Source organism: Panicum virgatum, chromosome 9K (genome assembly GCF_016808335.1).
Source record: "Panicum virgatum strain AP13 chromosome 9K, P.virgatum_v5, whole genome shotgun sequence".
Taxonomy (NCBI): domain Eukaryota; kingdom Viridiplantae; phylum Streptophyta; class Magnoliopsida; order Poales; family Poaceae; genus Panicum; species Panicum virgatum.
The window spans coordinates 53,796,043-53,810,584 of record NC_053144.1 but is presented as its reverse complement, the minus strand read 5'-3'; the positions used below and the strand labels follow the sequence as shown (position 1 = coordinate 53,810,584).

At 43.1% G+C, this 14,542-nt stretch overlaps 1 protein-coding gene across 3 annotated transcripts; it reads right to left on the bottom strand.

Moving 5' to 3' along the window:
• Positions 1-1,641: 1,641 nt before the first annotated feature.
• LOC120652304 (protein HUA2-LIKE 2-like) lies at positions 1,642-14,241 on the bottom strand. 3 transcript variants are annotated; one of them, XR_005666516.1, is made up of 12 exons: positions 13,716-14,227; positions 11,168-11,244; positions 7,717-9,771; positions 6,366-6,813; positions 5,722-5,830; positions 5,531-5,643; positions 5,260-5,441; positions 3,955-4,420; positions 3,249-3,867; positions 2,647-2,827; positions 2,111-2,156; positions 1,642-2,034 (listed from the first exon to the last, which is right to left on the bottom strand). XR_005666516.1 is itself a non-coding variant. In XM_039930080.1 (12 exons), the coding sequence occupies exons 1-11, from the start codon at positions 13,836-13,838 to the stop codon at positions 2,131-2,133; spliced, it is 4,389 nt and encodes a 1,462-aa protein (XP_039786014.1). In that variant the 5' UTR covers positions 13,839-14,241; the 3' UTR covers positions 1,642-2,034; positions 2,111-2,130. The 3 variants fall into 3 exon arrangements, 2 of the variants coding, with proteins under 2 accessions (XP_039786014.1, XP_039786015.1); XM_039930080.1 differs by having other exon boundaries at positions 2,647-2,817; positions 13,716-14,241; XM_039930081.1 differs by lacking the exons at positions 11,168-11,244; positions 13,716-14,227 and adding an exon at positions 10,496-10,642 and having other exon boundaries at positions 2,647-2,817.
• Between the last annotated feature and the right edge of the window lie 301 nt (positions 14,242-14,542).

The window sequence follows — 14,542 nt, the reverse complement described above, 5'->3', positions numbered from 1 at the left end:
AGAAACACGGGCGCACGTGCCCGCAGTTAATGGAACTCCGGCCACGAGCGGCGGATGGCCGGCGGCGGCATGGGGCTAGCTGGCTAGCTAAGCTAGACGCCGCCGCAGCGGTAGGTGATCTTGCACGTCCTGCCCACCCTGACCACGTACGTGTGCTGCGGCTTGACGAGGAACGGCGGCAGCCGCAGCAGCGCCTCGCAGACGCAGTCCTTCTGCACCTCCTTGAGCCACCGGCAGCAGTCGCGGTACGCCCGGAGCTCCTCGTCGTGGTGGTCGTCGTCATCGTCATCGTCGTCGTCGTCGTCTTCATCGTCGTGGTCATCGTCGTGGTCGGGGTCGTCGGTGTCGTGGTGGTGGGCGTCGTCGTCGTCCTCATGCTCGTCGTCGTCGTGATCGGGGTCGTCGGCGTCGTGGTGGTCGTCATCGCCGCTGTGGTCATCGTCGCCGCTGTGGTCGTCGTCGTGGTCGGGATCGTCCGTGTCGTGCTGGTCGTCGCCGTCCCGCAGGCGGCCGCGTCCCCGGCCGCGCCTGCGCCCGTGCCCGCCACGGGTGCGGTTGCCGTGGTGGTGGCTGCCGGTGCGGTTCACGGCGGCGACGGCAGCGCCGTGCTGGCTGCCGTTGCTGCTCGCCATCAGGGACGAGAGGCCGATCGCCGCCGTGCGGTGGCCGCGACGGTGCCGGTCGCGGTCACGACGCCGCTCGTCGTCTTCGTGCTCGTCGTCATCGTCGTCGTCGTGTTGATGCTCGTCGGGAGGGCTCGGCGGCAGGATGGAGCACGCCTGGCTGGCGATGGCGAACTGGCTGATGCAGAACGCCTTGGCGCCCTTGGCCGGCTGCGCCACGGCGACGGGCGCGAGGAGGGACGGGAGGAGGAGCAGGGCGGCGGCGAGCACCGCGGCGTGCGTCGCCGAGGCCGCCATCTCTGGCCTAGCCGCCTGCTGCTGCTCGGCGCCGTTGTGGCCTGGCCTCTCTAGCTCGCTGGCGGCGTGCGACATGTTTATATATATATAAAGATGCCCGTTATTTCAAGTAGTAGTTGGGTCAGCCCCTGCACGGCCTGGATTAGGTTCTTCGTGCACAACTAGACGAGTAGGAGTGACCCCGGGGTCATCGGTGCATGGTCTGAATTAGGTGCTTCATGCCGGTGGCATGCATCAAGCCAGGGCCACCACCTTGTTCAGCCATGGCCTGACCTGCTTGTTTACATGCATGCTAGCAGCACTTGTAGCTGGTGAGGTTAGTGGCTCTTTGGTCATGCATGGGTTTGTGATAACCAGACAAGTTTTTTTTTTTGAAAGTTTGATAACCAGACAAGTTGGCATTGCATGTAATGTAAGCTCCTGGAATCTCCTTATGGGCTTATATCAGTTTACTTGGACATTCATTGCATTTAAGAGTCTACTTGACCTTAGTAGATAAATGGAACTATATTTGTACGTAACATAAGATCATGTGTGCACTCCTTAAAAATACGAAGAGATGATCAATGGCTGGTCCTCAGTTCCTACCATACCTGCTATACACGAAAATTGTGCTGTACAAATGGAACATTTGAATGCTGTTGTCTACGGTTTGACAACCAAATGCATGCGGCGATCTTCAGCTGGTGCAAGAGGGTTAAGGAGAGTAGTCTCCGGCAAGTGCAAGGGGCAAGGGGAAAATGATTTGTATTCACTCTTTGGCTTATATACGCTGTAATCAAACAGTTTCAGTAAGTCATCAGAGTATGCTGTCTGCCAGGAGGCATTCATAAATGGACATCAACAATGAAGTCCCTCCAGATGAAACCAAAGACCGCCGCACTAACAAATACAATCTAAGGCTACAATCGCTTGATACAAGATACCCTATCCCTACAGTTCAGCAATCCGTGAGGCCAGACAGTCTACCCCAAGGATACAACAGCGTTACGCTTCCGCATCCATGAGCAATCCTGAGATACATATGTACAACCTGGAGAATCTCGCCGGTGCCTCCACCCTGAGGTGGAGAGACCTCAGTCTTCCAGAACCATACTAACAAAAGCATCAGCACCTGAAAGAAACAGGAGGTCAGATGAAGCAGAAAAGGCTAAGGCAATCAGGCAATGCCAATGGAACAAATAGCATACCATTTCAATTTCACAAAATGTTATCGTGGTCTCCAGCCACCATGTCCTGCAATATGACAGATACATTTAGCGTCAACAGTTTTTAATTCACCAAGAGAATCTAAAGATACTTTCTTTTCGAATGCCCCCTAACAGTATATTAGCATCTCATACAATGGAAATGATATAAGTACATCTTTTGTTAAGTAACAGGATTTTTTTAAATGTGAAGTAACAGGAATTAGAATAATGGACTGCTGACGGAGGCTACATTCTACATTCGAATGATATAAATGCATCTTTGTTAAGTAACACGAATTAGAATTAGTGGGCTGCTGCTGTAAGCTAATTTCGAAGCAATGCATGCCAAGATGAATCAACAAGAAGCTTGTGATTTAAAGTGCTCCCCTCTCTGTTTTCTAAACTGAAGCTTATGACTTAAACTGAAAATTTCTACCATAACAGCAATTCCATACAAGAAAACCAGATTCTCCAAAAATAAAAATTCATCAAAATGGATTGCATTATGAAACATATCAAAGCAACATGTAACATACCACCAGCTGCATGTGAAACTGGAGGTTCCATAGAATGTCTGGAGGGAGAATAGTTAGATATCCTAGGGGGCCTAGACCAGCCTGCACAAGGCCCTGGTGGAGGATCCGATGGTCGCCCATAGTGCATTGGGGCTGGTGGACCTTCCAAATGGTCTGGAATCGGCGGAGGTCCTGCATATGACTCAACAACAAACCAAATCAACTCAGTGCTCGTTGCAGATGATCATACAACAAACAACAGTAGATTCATGAGAAAACATTAGCAAATCCCTTTTTTGGATAAAAGTGTATTGTGACACTGTCAATTACGGATTCAACATTGCTTTTGTGATATTTAGAATCATGCCACCACTGTAAAACCATGTTCCGTTATGCCACTGCCTTACCAATTCATGTGGCAAAACTTGTTCATTCATGCCACTCGAATTGGTACAGCAATGGCATTAACAGAACAAGTTTACACAATGGTTGCACTAGTCCGAAAATTACAACAGCATGGCAAATATTGGAACTGTAATTGACAATGGAAGACATTTTTTAGGTCACATTCCAGCATGAAGACCATGATAAATAAAGGTTCGCAACAGTGCCAAGAAGAGTACCTGGAGGAAAAGCATATCTTCCCCTGTCAGCAGCCTCATGGTGCATTGGCCCCCTAATAATAGCTCTCTCATCAAAATGGTGCCCTCGATCATCAAAATGATGTCTTCTATCATCAAAGTAATGGCCTCTATCATCGTAGTGGTATCCTCTATCATCATAGTGGTATCCTCTATCATCAAAATGACGTTGTCTGTCATGCCCATGATGCCCTCTGTCATGTCTGTGATGACCTCGATCAAGTCCATTGTACCGATATCTCTCAGGATACGGAGGGCAGTTATTACCCCAGTGGTGTGGCCTTTGTTGGTGTTCTGGTGGCACAGGAGGGAATTGATTTGGAGGCGGCGGAGGGGGTGGTGGTTGCATATGATATCCTTCATTAGGAATTGATGTAGTTGGAGGCCGATGATAGTTATTTCCATGGTATGGTGCTGGGGGTGCAGGGAAATTGCTATGGGGACCAGGAGGATTGAGTGGTGCCATCGGTGTGGGAGGTGGAATCTGATTTGATTGCCCACCATATCCGGAATTATTAAATGGTGGAGGCGGCAATGGTGCAACAGAAGGATTCATGTTACCTGGGTGCTCAACAGAATGTGGTTGTTGACTTTGAATATTCTGAAAAAAGAAGAAGCACCTGTTAAGTACATGATATTATGATTGCATAATCTGATAAATTCTTGCACAGGAACAAAATATACATACATATGTAGCTCTTGGAGGATGTGGCCCAATGGGATCAGATGTCATTTGTAATTTTGGCTGCATCTGCGCACTCTGGGGAATGAGGGCAGGTGGCGGAGGTGGCACAGGTGGAGGAGATGATGGCAATGGCGGAGGTGATGGAGGCCTATCCACAGGAAGAGGACCAATGTCTGAAGGGCGTTGATCAGATGCTGTAGAATTGGTGCCACTATGCTCTGGTCGGCATTTGGTGGTAACTTCAATTTCAGATGGTGGAGCTACATCCTCCATCTCAAGCTCACCATCAACTTCTTCGAGAATGCAGCGATGCTTCTCCAAAGGCATTTGAGATTCTTCATTGTCATCATTATCTGGAGCATCCTGTTCAGGTGTAACAGCTTCAAAGCTCCTATCTTCAGAGGAGTTTCCATCTTCTTCTTCAAGTACTTTTGTGCAGATTATGTTGGGTAGCTGAAAACCAGCATTACTGTTGAAAATAATGAAAGACAAAAACCATGAGGAAATCAGAGGAAATTAGGAAACACTTGCCAGTAGATGGTGTTGCATGTTCTATGTGCTAACTGGTTTGCTAAACTAATAAGGTCAAATTCAAATGCCCTTGGCACCAGGATGCAACAGATGCAGGTCCACACCGCATGTATCACGCAAGGACCAGAGCACATCATCACATATTTTTCTACCATGTGTTCCATATCTATTATAAAAGGGTGTTCACTAGTGATTGTTTAGTCTTAAGCAACTTTCTAAGTCCTCCCCTATATTCCAGTGATAGTTCTATTACCTTTGTTCAGCTGATCTAAAGTCAAATAGCAGTATAGCACACAAATCACAATGGCGCACAGCTTAATAAACCAACAAGAGAATCCCAAGAAGAATGCATTAGGAAGCAAAAAAAAATCATGAGAGCACCGGTCCAAATCACAGAACAGTAATTCATGCATGATGAGGATATAGGGTAGGGATACCCTAATCAGGCTTACCAGAGCTAGTTTCTCATTTTATGGCCAGTCAATTCATATGGTCCTCGTTTCAATAGTTAATTGATACGCATAGAGCAAGAAACAATAGAAAAAATGGAAACTTATGACACTATAGCATATAACTTAAAACAAATGATCCAATCCAATACATGAAAGAGGTTGAACCCCATACATCATTTCTCTTATGAATTGGTAAACAACAAATAAAAGTCAGTGCTTATAGCACTGTAACATGCAAACAACACAAACATGTAAAACTATCATACTTCCATAAAGATTAAACCAATTTACATTCCAGTAACACAGAAAAGGGATAGCACCATACCTCCCGTACTCATCAACAAGCATTCCTTCATTGTCACGCAAAGGGTCATTTAGAGCTCTCTCTGTTCTTGAAGGACGGTGAGAACTTCCAAATGACGCCTCATTGATAGTCTCAATTTCCCTAATATGGTGACGGATGACGTACTCTGAAAGTGTTTTTCTTTCGAGCCAAAGTTTCAAAACCTGATAATCAAACATTAAACTTGTATGAGGCAAAAGAATGACAATGCTGCACATGATATCTATTCTACCAGACCATCAAAGGCACTTACCTTGAGGCATTGCTTTCGATTCTCCCATGCTGAGTTTCCAGGGGGCGCAGCAGCATAGAGTATTCGAGGTAGAACTGCCTGAATAAGAGAGGGATATACATCTCCAGGTCCACCTACATGATTTGTAACGGTAGGATAAATACCATTGTAACAAAAAAAATTAGCCAAATTTGGGAAGACTATACACTTGCCTTTCTGGTTGCGAGAGCACTGTGTTATTGAATCTACAAGAAAGAAGAGGTCCACCCTCTTATATAAATTTGATTCCTTCTCCAGATGTTCAACGATAATGTCAATTGCCTAGACAGTCAAACAAAGAAAAGGTATCAGAAAATGTTGATAGATGACACTTTTGGTGGATGAAATGAAAGGCCATGTGTTTCTCATGCTAAGCTGAATGTGCATACATGTTTACATAAATTTCACAAACTAAACTAGAGTTCAGAAGTGCTATGTCTGGAAGGACTATCACTTGTTATTTCCAAATCCTCAAGTTTATGATAAGTCTTCTTATATCATGTCTAAGAAAGTGAGAACTATCATAGATGACTCACTTTGGGAATTAGCTACATACATGACAATGAAAAGCTTGCTCCTCGAGCTAGCGATTGGCATACAGAACATCAAATCACCAACAGAATAAGAAAACAACCTTTGCTAATCAGTCCGCCAATAATCCAGTATATCAATGAAAGAAATTACATATCATAACTCCAGAAGAAAAAAAATAAAGACAAATTGAAAGAAAAAACTAGCTACAGAACATGGATGAAGGACAACAAAAAAAGTGTTCTCGGGGAACAATTGAAACAAAAGAGGAGATGCAAGGTCTAACCTCACCAGCAATGCCAAATTTAGCACACTCAATAGCAAGACGTGTTGCGCGTGCAATACTTTCTTTTGTTCTCGTCATTGTACCAAGGAAATCTTTGAAAGACCTTCGTGCCACATTGCCTTCATCATGCCCTGCTAATTTCTTCTGTTGAATACTATCAAAGGGACTCCTAGAATGAACATTATCATTTGCAGAGGTGGACCTGATTATCCGATTTGAAGGTGACAACTGCCTCTGCAATCCTTCCTTCGGAGGTGTATTTACTGATGTTTCAGGAATATATTTGGCATTTAAGAAGTTATTATCTGGAAAGGAAGTTGATCGTGAGAACCTTCTAGCTTGTGCAACAGCTATAAGTTCTTTCATTGGCATTGAATCTGGGGAAGTGCTCTTGTCCTTTAGATTTCTGTGGTTCAGTTCTTTTAATGCCAAAGATGAGAATGTGTGCCTGCAAGACAAAATAAGGGCAGTCATGCCATCTCAGAAGGCTGCCTTGTAAATTTAAACACCAACGTGGAAGATAAGAAGATCCGAACAGCAAGACAACACCTAATCTACAATGCTAACAAATATTCCATAAAAACTGTAGATCTTGCATTCAGAATTCACATAAGAGAACATCAGCCTTACTTCTGCGTCACAGCTTGATTGAAGTGGGGGAAAAAACATGTTCCATTTATTAACATTGTATTTGCCCTTCCTTCTTGGGAAGCAACATTTCAAAATGTATGTCCATCAGTGGAAATGAGTGTAGCTTTTAAAAAGGAAAGTGCAATAATTGCAATATTTTCACTCCCAACCCCTGCTTTTATACTGTGACAAAAAGCATGTAGGTTGATAGCACCCATCATCATCTAATAGGGAAATTTGTGTTTTTTTAAAAAAAAATCCTATATTTATTATTTCTGGTCAATGCACATTTCGGATTTGGACAAAAGATACAACGGACACTTTTAGGATAAAATTTTGATTTTTTTAACAAGTGAAAGCAATCCAATATGTAATACAGAAGAATTGCTATTTCATATAACCATGTAAATACATAGGTTACCCTACCTACATGCCAGCAGAATGATAAAGAATATTTGGTACTCTCCTAGGTTAACCATGACATAGACCTATTTTTGCAAATGAATTTCAAAAGTAAACATCTACAGTGAATAATCAACTTTAACATTATTCAAAAAATGAAAAGGCCCATTGTAACAAAACTTTGGAAAAGCATGTTGAAAACAGAAATAGCATAAGCACTAAAATTGTAGAATAGCAATGAAAGACATGCGCATAGAAAAACACATCATGGTAAACAAACAAATAAATGGTAACATAAGCATAAAAATCAAGATCTTACACTTCAGATGTCCGGGTGTCCGCATCAGATTGTATACTGGATGATTTAGTAGCCAACGAAGAGTTGCTTGCCGTATCCCCCACATTGTTCACAGATTCCGCTATAACAATCTCACCATGGCATATAGCATTGGTGATCACATTGTTGCTTGCATGGTCAACTGGCTCATCAGTTCCGTCAACATTACAGGCAGCTGAGCCAAATGGTCTTGTCTCTTTGACATCGACTGTCACCACATTTTCACTAGCTTTCTCCAAAGACGAAGATAACCGGTCAGGTACAGATGTAGTTTGTGTAACATCAAGAGAAGGCTCATTCGACTTCATACAAAAGGCTGAAGTTTTCCCACGGATATCATTATCCAGGTCATTACAACCCAAGGAACAATTGACAGCTTTGCTATCCATATGGGTTTCTTCACAAATATCGCCTTTTGTCATGATATGATTGTCATGATTGTTTGCTTCTGAAGGAACTGAAGCAGAATCAGAAACAGCATTATTTTGTAAAATTGATTCAGAGGTATATTTGCCAGATGGACTATGCACAAACTCTGTGTCCAAAGAAGGTCCAGGGCTTTGAACTATTGCAGATTTATTAGATACAGTGGCTACTGCATCTGCAGACATATTAGAATGGTTGTTTCCCGTTGACAATGAACCTAGAACCATACCACTGCGTCCTGTCACTTCAGGTATACTATTGTTAGTTTCAGCAACATTAGCAGACATTGCTTCTAAGGCACGATGAAGGCGTTTTGATGGAGGTAAAGCAGCTTCAACATCCAATGCCAAAATCTTTGGATGGTATTCTTTATTCTTCCAAGAAGGATGACCTTCCCCTGATAGGATGGGCATATCAAATTTGGATGATGGATTAGAATCAGTATTTACCACAGCCGCAACTTGATCAGCTGAATAATCTTTGATAGGTAATGCAGGTGCATAATGCATATCACATTTGTCAGCAGCTATAGCGATCTCTGGCTTTTTATTAGAAACATCGATATCATCAATTGGTGAATCCTCCAATTGAGACCTTCCCATTCGGACCCTTGCCCTTTTGACCAGTGGCAAGTGCTCATCTCCATCTGACTTATTCACTTCATTTTTTGAATTTGGAGAATCTGGAAGGATTTCACTGTATTCAGCCTGCAATTCTTCACCTTTGTTTGGTGGTGTGCAATCTTTATAATGTGTAACAGGCTTTCTGTCTACGTTTCTTTTTCTCTTAAATATTACCGCAGTGTCCATTGGAAGATTAGATGTACCATTTGATTTCAATTCTGTCTCTGAAGCTCCGTTTTCAGATGCTTCACTGTTACAGGTACTATCCACCTTAACAGGAGAGTTCAACTTTCTCTTGCTGCTAATAGTCTCCAAAGCTACAGATTTGTTGAAGGTGCCTACACTAGAATGCAACAAAACATTATCTGATGTAGAAATAGCACCTGAGTTGGCTTTGTCATCCTCTGCATGACTTTGACAATCCAAAAGTTTACCAGAACCTTGAGCTTTTCTTGATTCAACACTTATTGAACTTCTTGACTTCCGCAGCGATGGAACCCTACTACGTGTATAGCAATTCTGCGGCTCTGCATCCCTTGTCTTATTTGAAAATGAATTAGGACACAAAGGAATCTCTCTCATTTCATCAAGGATGGCTACATTTTCAGTAGGCTCATCAGGAGCAGAATTTACAACACAGGGCTCGCCACCCTTTACAGTGACAGAAGGTCCATCAGAATTGACCATGTCAGGATTCCTGGTAGTGATAAAATGTTCTATCATTTTACCACTATGTGTGTTGGATCCATTGACCAGATTTTCAGTATCTATGCCGCTATTATTTTCAGCAAGCTTTTCTACAACTGGTTTTACTTCATCATCAGCCAATTCAAGCTTATTCTTATCTTTCTCTTTTAAAGAATCAAAAACTTCAATTATTTCATCAACTGCTCTCAGAAAATCAGCCCCTTTACCATGTCGCTTGGCAAGTAGAGACATTTTTTTCTCTTCAGTGAATGCCTCAAGATCAGTGTAATTGCAGAAAGCACTGCAACAGAAGAAAGTAAGAGCCATACATAAGTGCAGGCTTCTCCATAAGGTAATTTAGTTCCATACTACAAATTTTGCGCACAGCAGCATGCAGACCACAGCCAAGAGGGAGAAGTGGAGGAAGAGAGCAATGATTGCTTGCAGTAATATTGTTACTCTGCCTACTTAGTCTCCTCGCCGATAAGAAAAATATATGTGGGTGCATTTCGTGTTGTACCGTGTACTTCTCTTTGATGAAATAACAAATAACACTCGGCTCTCATGCGCGTTAGAGGAATAATAATTAAAAAACAGATATTGCCGACCGAAAGCACAAAACCATAATGATATAGGGCCTCAGGAGTCGGGAGTTCCATAGAGCAATAGCCTCACAATCAGAGTTTCAAATAGTTAGCATGTATTCTATTTCTAGGCCCCAAGCCCTGCCACCTCTGAAGCACTATCATTATTGTGGAATAATGAGGTCATTCCAGGGAATATCTTTATGATGAACATTTTTTAGGTTTCCTACCGACTTGGTCAATTTTGCATTGGCTTAATCATACTGCGAGTTCAAGGGACATCTTCAAGTTCAACCAAACTTGTAGGTTCTCAGCACTCAGCAGGTAGCAGGGACCATATACAGGCAACGAATTACAACCAGGTTCCCTCAATACACAGTAGTACTTCAATTTGTTAATGAACCAACACAAGAAAGTGGGACTTTTAGGCAGTTTGTTTACCCTATTTGTGGAAAATGGGATCTCCAAAGCCAAATGTGGGTGAACTCGATTAGCTTGAAAGCTTGATTTGATCAGCATTTCCAAATAGCCCAAGTCAACTCAAGGAACCTTTCACCTTAGGATCAGGGACTTTGATGTGGCAATTAACTAGGGCACTTTCATAATTTAAATGAAAAACAGAACAGGTCAGTGTGTTTGTTTAGAGGGAGATAATTATAAGCCCTGTTTGGAGTACAGGTACCCAACATGAATTGTGCAGCAAACCTCATTGGCCCATAACACGTAGCATACAAGGCATGGAGCAAGAACACTACACAGTTTACATGCCAATCACAGTAAGGGAACAAAATATTAAACCTTAATATCAACATTAACTATCCCAAATAATGTCTGATTTACTGTGGCTTATTAACAACTTAATTTATTTCAAGAAAGACGTATATGCAAAAAACCACATTATATCCCAAGAAAGCAATTACAAGTAAACAGATCATGTTTGAACAACTCATAAAAGAACCAAACACTTGATTATCAGTATTTGAGGAACTACAAAAAAAGTATGAATATAAGCTAATAACTTGGATGTTTCTAAAACATGATGTTCAGAAGATACAAGGTAACTCATAAACTCAAATAAAAATGAGAATGGTTCAGGGAGAAAAAAGCACTTACATCTGTTTAGTACCATAAAAATAGACCAGTGGCTTCTTTTTAGCAGAAGACTGGCCCCACTGCTCTGGTTCACTTATCTGCAACAGTATGAAAATTCACAAAATGAAAATACTTCTCCATATTTCCTCAAGATAAATCTAACTTATGAAAGTGTAAAATCAAAATTGAAACAAGCAAATATCTCATGCAGCCATGCTGACATGAACACCTGCCCCCTACTAGGGTAGCCAGACCTAAAGTATGGGGAAATAGAAAGAATAAGTCTGCTATATACTAGCTAAAGTCAAAAATAAAACCTCAGGCAAAATGAATTTATTCGGAACCCTAATCACACTTAGGAAAATGTCTACATCAGCCAAAGAGCAGATAAAAAGTTAACAGTATGCCTATAAATGAATACAGGATGAGAAATTTGCAAGGATACCAATTGTAACAGGAGTTCCGACACCCTAAGCATTTTAGCTAATGTGGGCAAAACGTAAACAAGAAATAACAAACTATCAAATCAGCAGTGAAGAAATAATCAGTAGTACGCTACCAATCATAAGAATGGCCAACATATAGCAAGTATAGATGCTCAACCAAGGTTCTCAATCCATTCTATTTGTTCAGGTAAGGAATTGTGGGAGCTGCATTTTGCAACGCAACACAGGTCAATGCACTTGATTCCATCCAAATACCAACCATTTCAGCAAACACTGGCTTAAATACATCCCCTGACATTCCTGTACCAACCAAAGCGAGACTGCCAATGACCCAAAAACATCACACATGGAGATGGAACCTAAGAAATACCAATGTTCTCCCAAGTTATGGCCTACTCACCCTACTGCCCTCTCTGCAAACACATTTCAAATTAAACACATACATCCAAGTAAAAGCAATATGAGCCCTACATTTTCTCTTACTCTTCAAGCAAATAGTAAAGAATAGTACACGCAGGACCAGCTTTTGTAGTCTTCTAAAATCCTGGATGTGCAATATTTTGACGTGTGCAAAAAGTAGTGGTCAATTTAAACAAAACACATGGCTTGCCAGATTTTTTTTCTTTAAATTAACTTCAAAAATTAATCTGTTTAATGAAAACAATTGCATACTTATTTTCATACAATGGAATGGAATACAGGAATGGCACATTATCAAGCATTCCATCACAGGAACTAAACAGAAGACTTATCAACTTTATATGTTCAACTACAGTACTGTGCTTACAAGGATTGATAATACATGTGCAGTGGTTTGACGAATGTGATGAAAATGAGAAGAGTGTTGAAGTGAAAGAAGAAATTATACAGAAATGAGCAGTAAAAACTAAAGAAACCTCAATAGAGTGCTAGCAAATTAAACTGGATACTTTCTATCAGCAAACAGGCAGAGACATCCTAACAATAGAGGAGCCAGAAAACTCTACAAACTCTGAAGAAGGTAAATCAAGTTACTAAGCACATGGCACTGCTTGTGGGACTCCTAACATAAGGAGAGGCCACCTTTCATTAGTTCATCAACCATGCCTTGATCTGAACTTAACGTGAGAGAACATTTAAGACTCATTTTAGTAGCAGAACGCTCTTTAGTACCAACAAAAAAAAGTAGCTACTGATATCTACTCCCTTGATTCCAAATTGTAGGTTGTTTTGGCGAATCTAGATACATAGCTTTGCTATGCACCTAGATAAACATTATGTCTAGATACATAGCAAAAATTATGTATCCAGATTTGCCAAAACGACCTACAATTTGGAACAGAGGAAGTACTACACAGAGTATATATAGTAGACAGAAGAAGAAAAATGAAATCGTCAGATGCTAAATTCCACATGTGGAACCTACCAAGGAAACCTGTCAACTCTGTCACAAATGACAAGAGCATCTCCCCTTTGTACTAGTAAGTTTGTAACCAGGCAAGCACTAAGAGCAAATCACTAAGAACAAAATCCTTATCTGTAAGTAATGAAATCCATAGATCAAACTGAGCCAAAGTCTTACTGACACATCCAAAGTTCCAAACACAGGAAAGGTAGCCCCTAGCCCCCTACTCACCCAAATCCTACCCAATCCCCCTGCCATAAATCAACAGCAACTCCAAATCTGGACCAAAAGACAGCAACAAGCAAATCACCAAGAATTGAACCAAGCTAGGTCAAAAATTGCAGTAGAAATTAGCCCCTACACCATAAAGCTCAACAGAAAGTAACAGAAAGGAGTTTGTTTTATTAAAGATCTTATCTTTATTGAACATGTGGCAACCGAAACCCTAGCTGCACAAAGTCCCTGTGCTATGCAGCAACAGGACGACAAAATTAGCACAGATTAGCAGCTAAGATGGCCAAATCAGGATAGGAAGACCGTGGCAAAACCTAAGATTTGACAGAACCGGCCTAAGCGCAGCCCCATGTCCCGGTTGTCCAACCCCCCAGGAAACCCTAAGCGAAAAACCCCTCGCCCATGGCCCAGGAGGCCAGAATCCCCGGACTCCAGGCTACCGAAGCTAGCAGGAGGCCGCAGATCAGCGAGCAGGACAGTAAGAGGAGCTAGATGACGCACTCACCATGGCCGGCCAAGCCGGGAAGCCCTTCATCTTGGCGAGCACGAGGTCGCCCACCTTCCACTTGGCCGCGGCTGCGGCCGCCGCGGCCGCTGCCGCCGCCCGCTTCCTCTTGGCCGGCGCCATCGCCCGCGCCCGCGCCCCACCCGTCCACCGGCCCCGCCCACCACCGATCAGGGGTCACAGGTCACAAGGCGCCTCCGCGTCGGCTACCGCCTGCGCCCGTGGAGCGGCGGCGGCTCCGGAGGAAGCCACGGCTCCGCCCGCCGGTGGTCCTACTTCTCTGGTCGGCTGCGGAGGCGGCGGCGGCGGCGGCGAGGGGAGGGCATGGGAGGGAGGGAGAGCAGGAGGAGAAGTGGCTTTGGGGATTTTTATTTTTATTTTTCCTCCTCTCTCGGTATTATTTTCTGCGCGTTTTTAGTAGTTTACTCGAGCGTGCGACTGCGCCTGCTCTTGCGCTGTTTTGTGAGGGAGGCGGGGTGGGTTGGTAGTTCGGCGGGGAAGGAAGGAAGAGGAGGGCGAAGTGGTGGGGGTGGCGGTGCGCGTGAGCAGGCGGCCGCGGTTATGTGGACGGAGTGGCTTTTGCCGCCGCATGCCCATCTCGATATCTGCCATTCTGCCTTCGGTCCTCTGGCTAGGGCCTCCAAAGGGGTTATGGGTTGGACTTGGACTTTCAGTTTTTGGGTGTTTTATTTGCACCTGGTATTAGACTGTTTTCTTTACCCATCATCAAATTCAAGCAGGTCTGAGGAATATTTTTTTATAAAGGATGTTTGGCGCAGCTCCAGTTTTGAGATCTGGATATGGAGTAGATCAGATTAAAGTAGTTT